Source organism: Salvelinus sp. IW2-2015, linkage group LG4q.2 (assembly GCF_002910315.2).
Source record: "Salvelinus sp. IW2-2015 linkage group LG4q.2, ASM291031v2, whole genome shotgun sequence".
Lineage (NCBI taxonomy): Eukaryota > Metazoa > Chordata > Actinopteri > Salmoniformes > Salmonidae > Salvelinus > Salvelinus sp. IW2-2015.
Genome location: NC_036843.1, coordinates 9,270,373 through 9,291,511, shown reverse-complemented (window position 1 = coordinate 9,291,511; position 21,139 = coordinate 9,270,373). Strand labels below are relative to the sequence as shown.

At 41.5% G+C, this 21,139-nt stretch overlaps 1 protein-coding gene across 3 annotated transcripts in view; it reads left to right on the top strand.

Annotated features, from left to right (window-relative positions):
- The window catches only part of LOC111963249 (zinc finger protein DPF3), a 47,633-nt gene that overhangs the window by 13,594 nt on the left and 12,900 nt on the right, over positions 1 to 21,139 (top strand). For 2 of the 3 annotated variants that reach the window (XM_023986560.2, XM_023986561.2), the window contains exons 1-4: positions 3,760 to 4,266; positions 11,493 to 11,653; positions 11,963 to 12,070; positions 16,291 to 16,415. In XM_023986560.2, coding sequence (XP_023842328.1) covers positions 4,211 to 4,266; positions 11,493 to 11,653; positions 11,963 to 12,070; positions 16,291 to 16,415 — 450 coding nt within the window. In that variant the 5' untranslated portion in view covers positions 3,760 to 4,210. Of the gene's footprint in view, positions 1 to 3,759; positions 4,267 to 11,492; positions 11,654 to 11,962; positions 12,071 to 16,290; positions 16,416 to 21,139 lie in introns of those variants that run through there. The other variant, XM_023986562.2, reaches the window with a different exon arrangement.

Genomic DNA, 21,139 nt, shown 5'->3' with positions numbered 1-21,139 from the left:
CGTGACGGGAGTAGTACACAGCGTTGTACGGATCTTCAGTTTCTTGGCTAATTTCTCGCATGGAATAGCCTTCATTTCTCAGAACAAGAATAGACTGTCGAGTTTTCAGAAGAAAGTCCTTTGTTTTCTGGCCATTTTGAGTCTGTAATCGAACCCACAAATGCTGATGCTCCAGTATACCAAATCGTCTAAGAAGGACAGTTTTATTGCTTCTTTAAATCAGAACAACAGTTTTCAGCTTGCTAACATTATTGCAAAAGGGTTTTCTAATGATCAATTAGCCTTTTAAAATTAATAAACTTGGATTAGCTAACACAACGTGCCATTGGAACACAGGAGTGATGGTTGCTGATATGTGCCTCTGTACACCTATGTAGATATTCCATAAAAAATCTGCTGTTTCCAGCTACTATAGTCATTTTCAACATTAATAATATCTACTAGAGGTCGACCGTATGTGTGTGTGTGTAATGAAGACAATTACAACAATACTGAATGAACACTTTTATTTTAACTTAATGTAATACATAAAATCAATTTGGTCTCAAATAAATAATTAAACATGTTAAATTTTGTTTAAATAATGCAAAAACATAGTGTTGGAGAAGAAAGTAAATGTGCAATATGTGCCATGTAAAAAAAGCTAACGTTTAAGTTCCTTGCTCAAAACATGACAACATATGAAAGCTGGTGGTTCCTTTTAACATGAGTCTTGTCTTCAATATTCCCAGTTAAAAAGTTTTAGGTTGTAGTTATTATAGGACTATTTCTCTCTATACCATTTGTATTTCATATACCTTTGACTATTGGATGTTCTTATAGGCACTTTAGTATTGCCAGCCTAATCTCGGCAGTTGAGGCTGAGTATAGCCCACAAAGATCTCTGCCACGGCACAACCCAAGGGGGGGTCAGACTGCTCTATCAAATCAAAGACTTAATTATAATATAATAACACACAGAAATACTGGCCTTAGGTCATTAATATGGTCAATTCCGGAAACTATAATTTTTTTAAACGAAACGTTTTCTTTTTCAGTGAAATACGGAACTGTTCTGTATTTTATCGAACGTGCGGCAACCCTAAGTCTAAATATTGCTGTTACATTGCACAACCTTCAATGGTATGTCATAATTATGTAMAATTCTGGCAAGTTAATTACGGTCTTTGTTGGGAAGATATGGTCTTCACACAGTTCAACGAGCCAGGCGGCCCAAACTGCTGCATATACCCTGACTCTGCTTGCACAGAACGCAAGAGAAGGGACAYAATTTCCCTAATTTATAATATATTCATTTTAGCGGGCAATATTAACTAAATATGCAGGTTTAAACATTTTTACTTGTGTATTGATTTTAAGTAAGGCATTGATGTTTATGGTTAGGTACACATTGGTGCAACGACAGTGCTTTTTTCGCGAATGCGCTTGTTAAATCATCACCCGTTTGGCGAAGTAKGCTGTGAWTCGATGAKAAATTAACAGGCACCGGATTGATTATATGCAACGCAGGACAAGCTAGATAAACTAGTTATATCATCAACCATGTGTAGTTAACTAGTGATTATGTTAAGATTGATTGTTTTTTATAAGATAAGTTTAATGCTAGCTAGCAACTTACCTTGGCTCCTTGCTGCACTCGCGTAACAGGTGGTCAGCCTGCCACGCAGTCTCCTCGTGGAGTGCAATGTAATCGAACATAATCGGCATCCAAAAATGCCGATTACCAATTTGTTATAAAAGCTTGAAATCGGCCCTAATTAATTGGCCATTCCGATTAATCGGTTGACCTCTGTCTACGCTGTATTTCTGATCATTTTGATGTTATTTTAATGGACAAAAAAATTTGCTTTTCTTTCAAAAACAAGGACATTTCTAAGTGACCGCAAACTATTGAACAGTTTCGTAAATATTTGGACGACCAATGTCAGAGCGGCATAGACTAAGATGCAGTAGAATAGAATACAGTATATACATATGAGATGAGTAATGCAAAATATGTTAACATTACTAGTGACTAGTGATTTCAAGTCTATGTATATAGAGCAGCAGCCTCTAATGTGCTAGTGGTGGCAATTTAAGTCTGATGGCTTTGATAGAAGCTGTTTTTCAGTCGCTCGGTCCCAGCTTTGATGCACCTGTACTGACCTCGCCTTCTGGATGATAGCGGGGTGAACAGACAGTGGCTCGGGTGGATGTTGTCCTTTGATCTTTTTGGCCTTCCTGTGACATCGGATGCTGTAGGTGTCCTGGAGGGCAGGTAGTTTGCSCCCGGTGATGCGTTAGGCAGACTGCACCACCCTCTGGAGAGCTCTGCGTTTGCGGGTGGCACGGTTGCCGTACCAGGCAGTGATACAGCCCGACAGGATGCTCTCAATTGTGCATATGTAAAGGTTTGTCATCTGTATCCCAATTAAATCGGAAAAACAAGGTCTATAAGTCTATGCATGAATAGGCCTAGGCTAGATCTTGATTTATCCAATTTATCAATAGAGATTTACTATTCAAATAATATATTACTGTTATGTCGTTAGTTTGATTAAAACWAACTAAAATTGATTGTAAAATTAATTCATTAACCTGTTATGGCTGCAGGGGGCGTATTGAAAAACTGGAAAAAGGTGCCCATTTTCAAACGGCCTCTTACTCAATTCTTGCTCGTACAATATGCATATTATTATTACTATTGGATAGAAAACAGTCTCTAGTTTCTAAAACCGTTTGAATTATTTCTCTAAGTGGAACAGAACTCTTTTTACAGCCCATTTCCTATCCGGAAGTGAGATTTCCAAAATCGATGTCTCTCTTCAAGAGCTTGTCTATAAAAGGGCATGTCACTTAGGACTGTAGAAACAACATCCATACGCCTTCCCCTGGGTGTCATGCGGAAGTGAGAGCAGGAATGACTTGATTATCTCGTCCTGGGATTGAACACAACCTCTTGGAGTGAGATGTGCGCACTTTATTTTTTTTCCTGGGCGCGAAGTTGGACCTGGACTCGGCTCCTGGAAAACCTCGTTAAAGGTGAATATGATCTCTGGCTTCGATTTTATTTGATACTTTAGGATGATATTGTGACATGTATGTTTTTTCAATATAGTTTAATTATATTATTGAAATTTATTCTGGACTTTAGACGTGATGCGACGCAAGAATTTTGTCAAGAAGGAGAGGTTAGCGCCGCACGGCCAGTGTGCTTGCTAATTCAAGAGGGAAATCGTTCGTTCTGGATCCAAATAAAGACGGTTCTGAACAAAGGACCCCTTGAGAACATCCTGATGGAAGATCAACAAAGATAAGGACCCAATTTGGGATGCTTTTTCATATATCTGTCGAACTGTGCTACCGTTTGACTAAAATCAATGCTGCTGTGTGCTAGCTATTGTAGTAAGCTAATATAACGATATATGTGTTTTCGCTGTAAAACACTTCAAAAATCGGAATATTGGCTGTATTCACAAGATCTTTGTCTTTCATTAGCTATCCACCAATATATTTTCTGAAATGTTTTATGATGTGTAATTAGTAGTTGACGTTGGTGTCCTGTATTTTCTCTGGCTACTCCCGGTGCGATTTCTGACTGTAGCTATGTTGGTAGCAGTAATGTAAAATATTTAAGCTAAAATATGCACATGTTTGAACAAAACATAGATTTATTGTGTAACATTTATAGGACTGTATCTGAGGTAGTTTTTCTAGGTTATTTAGGTTTGGTTTCGTAGGTTAGTTAGGGTTGGCTTGTGCATGCTACTTGCATCCTACTTGTGCTGTGAAAAATGTCTGTCCTCTTTTTTATTTGGTGGTGAGCTAACATAAATATGTGGTGTTTTTCTCTGTAAAACATTAAAAAAAATCGGACATGTTGGCTGGATTCACAAGATGTTTATCTTTCAAATGCTGTATTGGACTTGTTAATGTGTGAAAGTTTAAATATAAAAAAAAAAAATAGATTTTGAATTTCGCGCCCTGCACTTGAGCTGGATGTTGTCATAGGTGTACCGGTGTCGGGCTGCAGCCATAACAGGTTGCATACCTGRCTGTCTCTGAAAAATGTTGATGTAAATTTTTTTCAAATATAATGATATTAAACTCATAAAATGCCCCTACAATTGAACAGAGCAGTAGCTGACTTTATCTGTCTGGATCAAGTGCCATTTTGTGACTTTGGTTAATATGCCTTTTTTTTTTGCAGTGGTATCGATTTGGTATTGTGATGGTATCGAGAATCGTGATACTAAACCTGGTATCAGTATCGAAGTCAAAATTCTGGTATTCTGACAACACTACTCAGTACTGATACCCATTGTCTATATAGACAATTTATCATTACTGATTGTGTATTTATTACTTTTATTATTATGTAATATTACTTTTCTTTCTCTTTTCTTTCACTGCATTATTGGGAAGGGCCCCTAAGTAAGCATTTCACTGTTAGTCTACACATGTATACGAAGCATGTGACTAATAACATTTGAGGCCAGGTTTATAACCTTTGAATGCACGTGTGAGCTCACTGCTCTGACATTTCCACAAGGCCTAGAATAACATTAATAATGCCAATCACTACTCACTGACTTTGTTAGTTTATAACATGATGATTTTTCCAAGATGCCATCCTATCTGATGGTTAGGCTAGTCTTTAAGCTTCATTCTCTCTCTCTCTCTCTCGTGACTTCTCTTACGCTCTCTCATGCGCTCTCCTTGCCTTGTGTACCTGGGACTGTTTACTCTTCACAACCACACACGCAGGCTCTTTCCCAGAATCCTCAAACACTGTGGCTTTCTCGAACTGCGGAGCCTTCCTTTATGTGAGGGACAACATTCCAAGCATGTCTGTTTATTTGCTGGAAGCTGTCTAATCAGGGAATTGGGGAGAAAGAGGATAGGGTCGTAGGATAAGGAGAGAAGGCAGATTTTGGCTTTTCTGCTCGGCCTAAGTATGTCTCTTCTCTGATCAAGCCTGGGAGAGCTGCGACTAAAGCGCCTCCATTAAGTGTTTGTCTTATCAAAATGGCTGCCTGTGGGTATTGTAATTGAGAACATGTGGTGAAAATTAATTAAAGCTATATGTGTTGTTGCCATGTTCAAGAAGCTGTCTGCCAGTGGCAGGCCCAACTAGGTAGACCTTTGCAGAGGCAAATGTTGCTGTCTTAGATTCAATATTCATCCTCATTTGATATAATCAAACCTGTCTGTGTGCTAGAGGCTCTGCTTTGATTAATTAAGCAGGATAATTACCGCATGTGGCAGATACTGAAGGYTTGAATGTGAAATTTCCTCCTTTCACAGCAAATATTAACATTGACACCCTAAGGGGCTGCCAAACTATCACCGGCATTGATAAAAGCTTCTCAAACTACAGGGTCATTGATGATGATAGTACTGTCTGTAAATCTGTATACGTTAGTCATGAGTCTTTGAACACATTCCTATTGTGATGCCCTAGCCTAACCCAATCATCCCCTTCATTGATTCAGCGCCCTAAATAGAAACCAAAGCTCACTACTGTGTAGAATGTCATGTGACCGTCCCAGCAGCCCAAAGGTCATGACGCTAGGCTATATGAAAGTCACTTCGGTCTCTGCAAAGAGCAATGTAAGCATCACACGGACGACGATATTCAGATAAGTCACATTGTTTGTCCATGGTAGAGCCACTCCAATCAGTGAGTAAAGATCCTGAGAATAGTGTTTGTTTGATTCTTTGATTGACCCTGGTGATTAACATGATTAACGGTTGACTGTAATCATCATTTGCATTTCTGCTGGTTGCTAGGGGACAGCCCTTAATCCTCCATCCCTGATTGTATGCAGACAGATCAGGAGAGAGGGTGAAGAGGTGGAAGTATGCTTCCAGAATGTAGCCGATACCAACCCTGTAATGTTTTCCACAAGCACATKGAGTAGCCAGTCAAATAGAAAAAGTAGCCAACCAGGCTCCACCCATTTCTTTTGCAGAACAAGCTCTATTTTGGTGGCCTTTGTTACATTCTGAATGTATTTTCAACAAACAACTATAAGGAAATGGCACTAATCAAATGTTTTCACACTTACTGTAGACTAGGTTTCCATCCAATTGGCAACAGATTTTCATGTGAATATTCTAAAATCTGCTTTTAAACAATATGCGTGTTTTCCCACCAGAGATGTTTCCAGCAAATTGCCTCACTGTAGATAAAAGGCTGTGCTTGATGACGTTGTGCACATACCTTTTGCGTTTAAATTCCCATGTACCGAATAAAAAAATAAATTAAAAAAAAACTTAAATGAGTTTCCATCACATTTTGAAATCTCCTGATGGTTTTCTCACACAAAAAATTGAGTTTATATAGCGAGTTTGCCCACTCTGGTACTGGCACGTGCGCTTTAGCCAATAACGCTATCTACGTGATGAGATTATTATTATGGACAAAAGAGCAAGATTATTTTTCAAACGGCAGCCAAGTATCGACTATCATGTCACCAGAATAAGGCCCTCAATATTTATTKGAAAGGAGCATCAAACTAATCACCTTGTACTTTCACCACCCTGTGAAGTTAATTTATTTCATTTSTAGCCTAATAAACTGCATGCTTTCCTGATGAGTCGTAGTRGGAGGACCACACAACATCGCGTGACTCCACGTTTACTTTGATATGATGGTTATTATATCAATATTTGCACATTTGTAGCATAATWAATTTTACAGACACCAAAATATCACACCTTGTCTAGTGTATTTTGTTATGTCGACATTCTGAAAGTGAACCAAAAATGTTTCTGTTCCCGTCAGATCTCATGACATTTTCTTTCTCCGATGTACTTTACTTGCATAAAAAGGTGGGATGGAAACCTGGTTTGTATTACTTTCATCAGCTGTGGTACAATATGATATAAAACACAGGATAAACATATCTTAAAGAAAAACTTAAGCCTTTAAAGAATCCTGTATGTGTCTGCTTACTAACACAGGCTTGGAGCTGAGTTTTTAAGAGGCATTTTGTCAGCTATCTGCAATACAGGTATGATTGAAGAATGAAACAGGTGTTAAACATTGGCTTTGCTACACAGAAAGCAGCTGTTCACTACTCCATTGTCAACACTTTGAAAATACTATATACAGTGCATTCTGGAAAGTATTCAGACCCCTTCAGTTTTCCACATTTACGTTACAGCATTATTCTAAAATTGATTAAATAGTATTTTCCCCCTCATCAACCTACACACGATACCCCATAATGACAAAGCAAAAACAGGTTTTTAGAAATGCTTGCAAATGTATTACAGAAAATGGAAATATTGCATTTACATAAGTATTCAGACCCTTTACTCAGTACTTTGTTGAAACACCTTTGGCAGCGATTATAGCCTCGAATCTTCTTGGGTATGACACTGCAAGCTTGGCACACCTGTATTTGGGTGAGTTTCTCCCGTTCTTCTCTGCAGGTCCTCTCAAGCTATGTCAGGTTGGGTGGGGAGCATCGCTGCACAGCTATATTCAGGTCTCTCCAGAGATGTTCGATCGGGTCCGGACTCTGGCTGGGCCACTCAAGGACATTCAGAGACTTGTCCCGAAATCACTTCTGCATTGACTTGGCTGTGTGCTTAGGGTCGTTGTCCTGTTAGAAGGTGAACCTTTGGCCCAGTCTGAGGTCCTGAGCGCTCTGGAGCAGGTTTTCATCAARGATCTCTGTACTTTGCTCTGTTCATTTTTCCCTYGATCCTGACTAGTCTCCTAGTCCCTGCCGCTGAAAAACATTCCCACAGCATGATKCTGCCACCACTATGCTTCACCGTAGGGATTGTATTGGCCAGGTGATGAGTGGTGCCTGGTTTGCTCCAGTCCTGACRCTTGGCATTCAGGCCAAAGAGTTCAATCTTGGTTTCATCAGACCAGAGAATCTTGTTTCTCATGGKTTGAGTCCTTTAGGTGCCTTTTGGCAAACTCCAAGTGGGCTGTTGTGCACCTTTTCTACTGGAGTGGCTTCTGTCTGGCCACTCCAACCTAAAGGCCTGATTGGTGGAGTACTGCARATATGGTTGTCCTTCTGGAAGGTTTTCCCATCTCTATAGTGGAACTCTGGAGCTCTGTCAGATTGACCATCAGGTTCTTGGTCACCTCGCTGGCCCATGCTCGTCTCCCTATTGCTCAGGTTGGCCGGGCGGCCAGCTCTAGGAAGAGTCTTAGTGGTTCCAAACWTCTTCCATTTTAAGAATGATGGAGGTCGCTGTGTTCTTCAATGCTACAGACATTTTTTGGTACCCTTCACCAGTTCTGTGCCTTGACATAATCCTGTCTTGGAATTCTACGGACAATTCCTTCGACCTCATGGCTTAGTTGACCGTGCATGTCAGAGCAAAAAACGTGGGACCTTTTATATAGACAGGTGTGTGCCTTTCCAAATCATATCCAATCAATTGAATTTACCACCGGTGGACTCCAAGTTGTAGAAACATCTCAAGGATGATCAATGGAAACAGGATGCACCTGTCTCTAGTCTCATAGCAAAGAGTCTGAATACTTATGTAAATAAGGTATTTCTGATTTTTTTTTAAATTCTAAAAACCTGTTTTCACCACTGATTCTGGGGCTTTGTGTGTAGATTGATGAGGGAAAACATGTATTTAATCTATTTTAGAATAAGGCTGTAACAAAACAAAATGTGGAAAAGGGGAAAGGGTCTGAATACTTTCCGAGTGCATTGTAGGTCACGTGCTTGCAATGTTTCACGTAACGCAAGGGTTGAGGGAGTAGGGAATGTTTTTCTTAAAGAAACTAGGTATTTTGGTAATACAACTTTTCAGTCAAACAAAATGRTTGTAACTATGTTGCAGCTTCAGGGCGGACAGCGCGATAAACACTTGCTGTGCTGTGGTGCCTGTTCACTGCAGCAGGGAGGAGAGCGAGACAACGGGCGCCAGTCACACAGGCACTCCCTGTCRTTTGTAGTTTTTGTCTCATTTGTGTCTTAATTATTTAATCGAACAGTGCGCTTAAAGCATCAGACTAGCTCAGTGCGTTTACTGGATTTTATTCAAGCACATGGGGTGTGTCTATCTTTATGGGGCGGCAGCGTAGCCTAGTGGTTAGASCGTTGGACTAGTAACCGAAAGGTTAAGTTCAAATCCCCGAGCTGACCAAGTACAAATCTGTCGTTCTGCCCCTGAACAAGGCAGTTAACCCACTGTTCCTAGGCCGTCATTGAAAATAAGAATTTGTTCTTAACTGACTTGCCTAGTTAAATAAAGGTAAAATAAATATCTATAGAAAAATACATGTTAAAACATTTGGATCAATCAATTGGTCAAAAAAATTAAAAAAAAATTTGGGGGAACAATCCGAAAAACCTGTTGAAGGTTTACTTTTAAATCCCTTTCCCTAAAATCAGTAAGCTCAGYTAGTAGATTGATGGGCACTTATTTTTGCTTTGGACAGCTTGCGTGTGCTTRGTGAAGGCATCAACTCATGTACCGCTCGAAGTTGGGACTCGAGCGTGATGGTGCTTGAATGAACGGCTAATCATATTGCTCAAATACAAATAGCATGACATTTATGCATACAGTCTTCAGTGGTTGATTACGATAGAGGAGGTAAATGTTGAACTGGAATGCAGCAAAGYGCCAAAATGTTGCTGGCCCTTTTGAGACGGTGACTGACGAGATCAACGTGGCCCAACACGTGTTTTTACTGGCCCAGGACCAACGGGCCATCATTAATGTCCGACCCTGCACGCGAAAGAAAATAAATTAATGTGCCAGAAAACAATAGGCTAAGTGGATTTCAAGTCTTCGTTACGACATTATTGGACGTGCAAATGCATGCTCTTTCCCTCCTTGTAACATTTTTGGACTGCAACCACCACGCACACACTCAGGTACTGAGAGGCGGGACAGACAGCAGACTGTCAAACCAGCAGTGTTTTCCKGTCATCGCTCACTTTGACTGACAGGTGGCTGTCCTATAAATAGATCACCAGAAGATGCAAATTGTTCGTTCTAGCAGGAGCGGGCTCGGCAGACTTTTTCTGACTAGCAGCCTAGTTAAGTGGGAAAAGTACCCGGCTGAAAATGGGTCTGTAATCGTTTGTATAGCCGACTGCCGGCGCTAGTGGAAAACACTGGTTTACATGGTTTATAATCTGTCTGATCAGAACCTTTATGCACATCTAGGGCTGGCACAATTACGTATACGAACAGCTGACTGAAGACACKGGGATGGCCGGGCATTCCATCGGTTGAGTCTGTTATTTGGTAACATGGACTCTTAACAATGTGATAACTTTGTTGCTCCTTGCTGACACAAGCAAGGTGTTGCAGAAAATGAGCACACAAAGGTGCAAGTAAGKTGCAGCAGCAGAACACAGAAATATAAATGATTGTAGCACATGCAGAGGGGGAAAGAATGTCTGTCTATTAAAAAAAAAAAAGATATGCTATTCAAACGGTTATTATGGAGACCGCGGTAATTTGACTGGCCGATTACTGTCATCCAAAATTCCATGACAGTCACAGCCCTATGCACTAGGGATGGGCATTTGAAATGATTTTCACTATTCTAATATAATTTTTTGGGGGGGATATCCAGACAGTCGAAATACATGTTTTATTTATATATAKAGATTTTTACTTCAATGGGGACTTGCTCCTGCGACTCAGAGGTGGTGCACTGCTTGATGTTTCAGTACAGACGGGTGTGGGAGGGGCGCGAGAGGAGCAGGTGGCGGTGTGTCAGGCATGGAGGGGGAGAGCGAGTGAGAGCGGGGGAGCTAGAGAAAGWAGACAGACCGACCCGTACAAGTTAGAAAAACTTGTTGGTGCGATAGGTTATCATCTCATAAGGTAGTGTCTGTCTTGGCTGCATCTAATTGATGTAAAGACGCTAGCTAGCTACACTAGCCAGCTAAGTTAGTAAGCCTGCTTGCTAGCTAGCAAGGCTAATTTAATATTTTTATTTGTTCCCTGTGTCCTTGTCTACAACTCTATTCATATTAATCAACAAGCCTACCTGTTGGTTGATCATTGTAGCTTTCTCCTTCTCATTCCATAATTGTAATTCCATTTTCCATTGACTAGAAATCACCCACTTTACTTGCTACACATGGAGCCTCTGACAGTAGTGCTGCTTTGATTGGCTGACAATAACAAGCTACATGCGTGAAAAGTGTGGACTACTATTCAAATGACCGCGCCCATCCCTACCATGCACATCATTCCTCCATCTTATAGTTTGTATGTGTAAGGTTTATGTAAGCTAGTCTCAATGGCGGAATTTGTGACAGTCACATGGAAACTTCTATCTTCCCCTGCTGAGTGTGTRTATATATATATATATGGTGTGTAGTGATGTTTCCAGTAGTCCACGGTGGTCAGTGAGTCATGGCTAAAATGAATTGTCTGGTTAACCACTAATCTGGCCATTGGGCCTATTTCAGTATCTTTACCAGCCGCATAACCAAATGCCTGTCAGTGCCAACCACAAGTGGTGTTGACCGGTCTGAATGGTCTCCCTGCTGCAGGTTGGGTGACCAGTTCTACAAGGATGCCATTGAGCAGTGCCGCAGCTACAATGCCCGCCTGTGTGCCGAGCGCAGCGTGCGCCTGCCCTTCCTGGACTCCCAGACCGGCGTGGCACAGAACAACTGCTACATCTGGATGGAGCGCCACCACCGCAGCCCTGGTGGGTAGAGATAGAAAAGCATGATGGCTGGCGCTCTGGTTTACTAAAACTATCATTCACTTGTTGAGGTTTAGTGGGTAATGTCATCTGTATCTAAATATRTCCCTCTGGCCACTACAGCTAYAAACATGTCTATATAAGGATATCCAATAGTGTTTATGTTGCCTCCAGCGAGAACCCTTCATATATACAACTGCATAAGAATATTGAGTTCACTCTTTTAGGGTCGCTAAGCAACACATTATGAATCAGGCTGGGGGGGAGAGAGAACGGCGTGGTGTATTCTTCACTTCCTGTCTGTTTTTATAGGGGTGGCTGCAGGTCAGATGTATACATACCCCGCCCGCTGCTGGAGGAAGAAGAGGCGGCTGCACACCTCCATGGACCCTCCGCTGCGCCTCTGTGGCCTCCAGCTAGGTAATAGAAATCCCCCCCCTCCCCTCACAAAATTCCTGCAACTCTCTGCTGTGTCTCATCACCAGTCAGTCCAGTGCGTTCATCTCCCATTCTATTATCTTGTTATTATTTATGATCTGGAATCATTTARCTGAAAGCACATCATTCAATTTCAGTGTGGAAAGCAAACAGCCTGCTAGTCACTTTTTATCAAATGAGAAGTGCTCCGTTCAGTGAACGAGTAAACTTGTTTTGTGAGAACTAGAACATGTAATCAAATTTTAGCCTGCTCAGCTGGGAGGAGAAGGACAGGAATCACAACAGACTGCATTTAATAAATGTTACGAAAAATTTAGTTTTTCGCTACTCTTCATAAGTTCCTGAACATTTTCTCACAAACTCGCTCACTCTATCACCCACTTCTATTTATTTTTACCCATTCATTCCTACACTCCCACACATTAAGTCACTCTGCCCTACACTCACACTTCCTATTGTAATATTTTCACTGAGCCTCACTTTGCTCTTCTCTACCTGTCACTAAGACACCCTGCTCGAACAGTAACACTGTGTAACACACATTAAGTCACTCTGCCCTACACTGTGTAACATACCAGTGAATGTGATCTGTGCCCAGTAGTGGGGCACTAGCTGGCTCTGCCTGGTTTCTCCAGACTCCACTGGGAGAGTGCCTTCTCCTGTAGCTGGGCAGAGGTAGCTATCGCTGCAGCCAGCCGGAGTTAGTGCTGCTTGCTGGCTGGCTGTCTGACTGGCGGTGATAGAGGGAAACTTGGGCTGCATGCAGAATCGGCTCCCTGCTGCAGGCTGCCTGCTCTATTTTTAGCCTGCAGCTCCCAGGGGGGAGGGGCTGTCTAGTCGCTGAGAGTTGAAAGTCAACATGTGCAGACACAATGGTTAGGGGCTCCGGTGTGGATGAGCCCTCAGAGTTGCTAGCATATGGTAGTTAGTGCATACCCCTGCCTGCCTCCCTCTTCTATCTACTTAGATCCTCACCACTCATCAACTGCTGCATGTTAGCATTCAGCTCAGGGAGTGAGACTGCTAGGTGATTTCACTTGGTGAGATGAGTGTCTGAAGGTATGATTTTAAAAAGATTAAGTTGAGGCTTTGAAGTCTGTCCTCTTAACATCATGAGGCTACTGCTGAATGAAATACCCTTCAATTGAACGAAAGTGTGAGTATGATTTCCAGGCTAGACTGACTACCAGCCAATGTTAGTCTTTTCTCTCATCCACACTCTGTTTTGACCTCTATCACAATACAAGAAGAGAACTCTATGGAACATTTACATTAAAGGGACAGTTCACCCAAATCACAAATGTACCTATATTTATTTGACAGTTACAGCTTTGCATTAGCATTGAGTGTAAAAAAAGGGCAGGTCGTCCCTATTTGCATGCTCCAAATAGCAAGCCCACATTAGCCTACCTTTGAAACACGGCAGTACACATTGGATTAGCCATCTTTCATCAGCTGAATAGAAAAACTAAGCTATACAGAGAGAGTATCTCACCTCCCTAATAAAGGGATTTGGCGTTATAGTGATGCTTTCAAAAATCAAGCAATTTGTATGTTCCCGGGAAAGACTAAATGCGGTGCTGCCTGTCAGTGTCTTGAGTTACTGCTATACAGTTGTGGCCAAAAGTTTTGAGAGTGACACAAATATTAATTTCCACAAAGTTTGCTGCTTCAGTGTCTAGATATTTTTGTCAGATGTTACTATGGAATACTGAAGTATAATTACAAGCATTTCATAAGTGTCAAAGGCTTTTGACAATTACATGAGTTGATGCAAAGAGTCAATATTTGCAGTGTTGACCCTTTTTCAAGACCTCTGCAATCCGCCCTGGCATGCTGTCAATTAACTTCTGGCCACATCCTGACTGATGGCAGCCCATTCTTGCATAATCAATGCTTAGAGTTTGTCCGAATTTGTGGGTTTTGTTTGTCCACCCGCCTTCTTGAGGATTGACCACACGTTCTCAATGGGATTAAGGTCTGGGGAGTTCCTGGCCATGGACCCAAATATCGATGTTTTGTTCCCCGAGCCACTTAGTTATCACTTTTGCCTTATGGCAAGGTGCTCCATCATGCTGGAAAAGGTGTTCGTCAACACTTCCGATGGTTGGGAGAAGTTGCTCTCGGAGGATGTGTTGGTACCATTCTTTATTCATGGCTGTGTCTTAGGCAAAATTGTGAGTGAGCCCACTCCCTTGGCTGCGAAGCAACCCCACAGATGAATGGTCTCCGGATGCTTTACTGTTGGCATGACACAGGACTGATGGTAGCGCTCACCTTGTCTTCTCAGGACAAGCTTTTTTCCGGATGCCCCAAACAATTTGAAAGGGGATTCATCAGAGAAAATGACTTTACCCCAGTCCTCAGCAGTCCAATCCCTGTACCTTTTGCAGAATATCAGTCTGTCCCTGATGTTTTTCCTGGAGAGAAGTGGCTTCTTTGCTGCCCTTCTTTACACCAGGCCATCCTCCAAAAGTCTTCGCCTCACTGTGCGTGCAGATGCACTCACACCTGCTGGCTGTCATTCCTGAGCAAGCTCTGTACTGGTGATGTCCCGATCCCACAGCTGAATCAACTTTAGGAGATGGTCCTGGCGCTTGCTGGACTTTCTTGGGCGCCCTGAATCCTTCTTCACAACAATTGAACCGCTCTCCTTGAAGTTCTTTGATGATCTGATAAATGGTTGATTTACGTGCAATCTTACTGGCAGCAATATCCTTGCCTGTGAAGCCCTTTTTGTGCAAAACAATGATGACCTTTCCCCCCTCTGATAACCAGGTGGTGAATCGCATCTCTGCATGTCTGGCAGACATATCAGTGTGGATGACGGATCACCACCTCAAGCTGAACCTCGGCAAGACGGAGCTGCTCTTCCTTCCCGGGGAAGGACTGCCCGTTCCATGATCTCGCCATCACGGTTTGACAACTCCATTGTGTCCTCCTCCCAGAGTGCTAAGAACCTTGGCGTGATCCTGGACAACACCCTGTCGTTCCAACTAACATCAAGGCGGTGACCCGTTCCTGTAGGTTCATGCTCTACAACATTCGCAGAGTACGACCCTGCCTCACGCAGGAAGCGGCGCAGGTCCTAATCCAGGCACTTGTCATCTCCCGTCTGGATTACTGCAACTCGCTGTTGGCTGGGCTCCCTGCCTGTGCCATTAAAACCCCTACAACTCATCCAGAACGCCGCAGCCCGTCTGGTGTTCAACTTTCCAAGTTCTCTCACGTCACCCCCGCTCCTCCGCTCTCTCCACTGGCTTCCAGTTGAAGCTCGCATCCGCTACAAGACCATGGTGCTTGCCTACGGAGCTGTGAGGGAACGGCACCTCCGTACCTTCAGGCTCTGATCAGGCCCTACACCCAAACAAGGGCACTGCGTTCATCCACCTCTGGCCTGCTCGCCTCCCTACCTCTGAGGAAGTACAGTTCCCGCTCAGCCCAGTCAAAACTGTTCGCTGCTCTGGCACCCCAATGTGGAACAAACTCCCTCACGACGCCAGGTCAGCGGAGTCAATCACCACCTTCCGGAGACACCTGAACCCCACCTCTTTAAGGAATACCTAGGATAGGATAAAGTAATCCTTCTAACCCCCCCCCCTTAAAAGAGTTAGATGCACTATTGTAAAGTGGTTGTTCCACTGGATATCATAAGGTGAATGCACCAATTTGTAAGTCGCTCTGGATAAGAGCGTCTTGTAAATGACTTAAATGTAAATGTAATGACGGCATGTGTTTCCTTGCAGGTAACCATGGTTGACAGAGGAGAACAATGATTCCAAGCACCACCCTCCTTTTGAAGCTTCCAGTCTGTTATTCGAACTCAATCAGCATGACAGAGTGATCTCCAGCCTTGTTCTCGTCAACACTCACACCTGTGTTAACGAGAGAATCACTGACATGATGTCAGCTGGTCCTTTTGTGGCAGGGCTGAAAAATGCAGCGGAAATGTTTTGGGGGGATTCGGTTCATTTGCGTGGCAAAGAGGGACTTTGCAATTAATTGCAATTCATCTGATCACTCTTCATAACATTCTGGAGTATATGCATTAGCCATGGCATAACAACTGAGGCAGCAGACTTTGTGAAAAATCATATTTGTGTCATTCTCAAAACCTTTGGCAACGACTGTACTTTGATTGATGTGATGGGCGGCTCCCGGGTTTGTTTGATTTATTTGTGTGTTTATTCCTCTTTATCCAGATGGAGGACTCACAGGCAAGRATGTGATTCCCACACAGGGCACCACGCTGGAGGCTCTTCTCAGAGGGGAGGGCTTAGACCAGAGGAACAACTCAAAGGACGAGGAGAGCCTCCTAGAGATCCAGGTGRGTTATAATGAAGTTTTAACCCAATGGCTTCTGAGCATAACAGAACTCCCTGGAACAGTGTATAAGGGCTAGGGCTGTCCCCGACAAAAAAAGATCTTGGTCAACCGAGAGTCGTCCTGTTCTTTCAACCAATCCATTGGTCGAAATGTTTAAACTTATTTTTCTATATATAGACAGACATACCCTATGTGTTTGAATAAAATCAACTACATATGCACTGAGCTTGTCTACTTAACCACACTGTTTGATTAAATAGTTAAGACACACAAATGACTCCAAAGAGCCCGATGGTCACACTGTATTAAAAAATCTATCCTCCCTACTGCAGMGAAAAGGCACCAYAGCAGTGTTTTTTGCTAAGCTGCAACATAATTCCAGCCATTTAGTTTTTCATGTTTCTGACTGAAAAGTTATTTTACCGAAACCTCAAATTACTTTAGGAGAAACATTCCCTCAACCGTTGTTCTCTTTACGTGAAACATGTAAGCATCGCAGGCATGTGTCCAATATGGCCTGAGCTATAGCCTATCATCATATAAAAAAATTGGTTATAACAAACTCCGAACACAGTAATGTCGCCTGCAAAATGGATGTGGAGGACGTCGAAAACTGAATGTTTACTGGTTGCTCAGGAGGAAAAAGGGAAGTCAGATGTGTGGAAGACATTTGACTTAGTTGTGGGAACTACTGCAGATCAAGAAAAAGGAGCATATTTGTGCAAACGTTGTGTGAGTATTGTGTGCCAAACAGTTGCTTTTAGATTACAATATTATACTTTATTCTGTCCATTTGAAACAGTGTACGCAACACTAAATAAGTGTACCAGAGAGTCTGCGAGCGTTGCAAAATATACATGTTATTCAATCATTGCACCCACACTGCTCGCGGGCGTCAGCGACTGTCTGCGTGGCTAGGCGCTAAAATAGAAGTCTGTTCTATTTGTGACACTCAACGMGCTGCAAATCCGGCGCCTTCCATCTCCTCATTAGTTTTTAGAAGCATATACCCACGTGGGTGATTGAAAGATGAACTTAGGTCCACACTCCGGCAGGTTGTAGTAATGTTGGTTGCCAACCGCCATATTAAGTCCAAAATATTAAGAAGAAGAAGAAGCCTGAAGGAAGGAGGAGRACCTAATTACTGTTTTATCTGTGGAATTGTCGGAGTTGAGGACCTTGTGCATTTCAGGTAAAATAACAACCCAATGTCTATATCCCAGGACAAATTAGCTAGCAACAGCAAGCTAGCTAGCTAAATTGCCATAAATGTTTAATGCTTTTCGACCTGTCCCCAAATTAATATAATTWGTTCGGCGTTTGGTATTTTATTACGATCCCCATYAGCTGTTGCAAAAGCAGCCTGTGTGTCCTGATCGTGTCTGGTGTGGGGGAACAAAAKCAACATGCGCGCGGTGGCGCACGCAGGCGGTTTGGTCAGCATGTAAGTAAGTTACGGTATTAAGACTAAACAGGATGCGMTCTTAGGCCTACAGCTCGATGGTGGTTATACAAGGATACTATACAAAGCCTACTAATGATAACAACATGACTTATWATTATAATGATGATCATAATTGTAATAACAATAAGGAGATCAAGAAAAAKGAGGGTATAGGAGTAAGAGCTGCACGCATATTTATATAAATAAAAATGTATTTTAGGGGTGACAGGTAGCCTAGTGGTTAGAGCGTTGGACTAGTAACAGAAAGTTTGCAAGATTGAATCCCCGAGCTGACAAGGTAAAAATCTGTTGTTCTGCCCCTGAAYAAGGCAGWAAGATTAAGAATTTGTTCTGAACTTCTTGACGCAYGGATCCCTTTAGCGGGATCATTTTCATCAACAACCGCTGAATTGCAGAGGGCCAAATTCYCCCAAAATTGCWAAAAATATTTCTATTCATGAAATCACAAGTGCAATATAGCAAAACACAGCTTAGCTTGTTGTTAATCCACCTGTCGTGTCAGATTTTGAAAAATTATGCTTTACAGCAAAAGCAATCCAAAGTGTTGTGTGAGTTTATCGATCAGAGACAAAACATTAAGAACACCTAGGCAGCAATGTATATTGGTCACGAAAGCCAGAAAGCAATAAAATTAATCGCTTACCTTTGATCTTTGGATGTTTGCACACACGAGACTCCCAGTTACACAATAAATGTTCTTTTGTTTCGATAAAGATTATTTTTATATCAAAAAAAACTCAATTTGTTTGCCGTGTTATGTTCAGTATTCCACAGCCTTAGGCAGGTCATCAGGCTTGACGAAAATTCCAAAAACTATCCGTAAAGTTCGTAGAAACATGTCAAACGTATTTACTAATTCAATACTCAGGTTGTTTTTAACATCAATAATCATAATATTTAAAACCGGACGGTAAACTATTCAATACTGGAGAGAAAGAAAATGTCGAGCAACCAGTGTCGAGCGCCATGAACTAATGTAAGGACCTCCGTCTATCCACTGACGCGTTTTGGTAAATCTCGCCTCATTTTTCAGAATGAAAAAGCTTGAAACTAATGTCTAAAGACTGTTCACAACACACCCTGAGGAAGCCATTGGAAAAGGAATCTGGTTGATATCTCCTTTTAATATGGATGAAAGGCAGGCAATGGAAACAGTGATTTTTCAAAATAAGAGTCACTTCCGGGTTGGATTTCCTCAGGTTTTAGGCCTGCAAAATCAGTTCTGTTATACTCACAGACAATATTTTGACGAGTTTTGGAAACTTTAGAGGTTTTCTATCCTACTCTGTCATTATATGCATATTCTAGTATCTGGACCTGAGAAATAGGCAGCTTACATTGGGATGTTATTTTCCAAACATAAAAATTCTGCCCCCTAGCTTCAAGAGGTTAACCTTTCTAGGACATGCGTTCCGCTAGCGGACCCCCCCCCAGCATTCCGCTGAAAAGGCAGCGCGCGGATTCAAAAATATTTTTTTGAAAATATTTAAACGCTTCACACATTAACAAGTCCATACAGCAAATGACAGATAAACATCTTGTTAATCTACCAATCGTGTCCGAAAATTCAAAAAAAATTAAATAAAAATGTTTTACAGCGCGAGAAACACAACATATATTTTATGTTAGATCACACACCAAATCAAAAAACACACAGCCATTTTTCCCAGCCAAAGATAGCTTTCACAAAAAGCAGAAATAGAGATAAAATTAATCACTAACCTTTGAACATCTTCATGCAGATGACACTCATATGACATCATGTTACACAGTACATTTATGTTTTGTTCGATAATGTGCATATTTATATCCACAAATCTCGTTTACAATTGGCGCCATGTTCAAGAAATGCCTCCAAAAATAGTAATTACAGAGAGCCACGTCAAATAACAGAATACTCATCATAAACTTTGATGAAAGATACATGTTTTACAAATATATAATTAAAGATACACTGGTTCTTATTTAAAAGCTCTAACGAGTCACAAACCCGGAATCCGGATCTCCCCCATCAAAAAAAGCTGACTAGCATAGCCTAGCCTAAGCGACAGGGATATCATAATAATAAATGTTCATGAAATCACAAGTCCAAGACACCAAATGAAAGATACACATCTTGTGAATCCAGCCATCATTTCTGATTTTAAAATGTTTACAGGGAAGACACAATATGTTATTTCTATTAGCTAACCACCATAGCAAAAAACACACTTTTTTTTCCACCATTTGTTTTTGTCCTGCATAGGTGCTAATCACAAATTGCGACCAAATAAAAGATTTAAATAGTCACTAACCAAGAAACAACTTCATCAGATGACAGTCTGATAACATATTTATTGTATAGCATATGTTTTGTTCGAAAAATGTGCATATTTCAGGTATAAATTCATAGTGTTTACATTGCAGCCACCATCACAACTCTCACCAAAGTAACTAGAAATAACTACAGAGAGCAAACGTGAATTACCTAAATACTCATCATAAAAACATTTATGAAAATACCACAGCGTACAGCAAATGAAAGACAAAGATCTTGTGAATCCAGCCAATATTCAGATGTTTTAAGTGTTTTACAGTGAAAACACAATTTAGCATTATATTAGCTTACTACAATAGCCAAGCACACACAGCAGCATTGATTCATGCACGTTAGCGATAGCGAATAAACCAGCAAAAGATATTACATTTTTCACTAACCTTCTCAAAACTTCATCAGATGACAGTCCTATAACATCATATTACACAATACATATATTGTTTGTTCGAAAATGTGCATATTTAGCGGCACCAATCGTGGTTATACAATGAGAATGAGTAGCCCAAGCTGCCAACAAAATGTCGGAAGAAATCTTGGGAGAGGCACCTAATCTAATCAATAACTAATCATAAACTTGACTAAAAAATACAGGTTGGACAGCAAATGAAAGATACATTAGTTCTTAATGCAACCGCTGTGTTAGATTTTTAAATTAACGTTACTACGACATACAGCGTGCGTTAAGGCGAGACCGCACCGAAATTAATGGCGGAATAGTAGTGTAACATTTTTCAACAAGAACAACGAATTAACATCACATAAATAGTTCTTACTTTTTGATGAGCTTCCATCAGAATCTTGTGCAAGTTGTCCTTTGTCCAGAATCATCGTTGCTCGGTTGTAGATTGTCGTCTTCAACTTAGGAATTAGCAGCAAACATTAGCTATGTGGCCCAGACGTGTCCAACTCTTCATAACGCAGCACAAAGAAAATTCCGAAAATC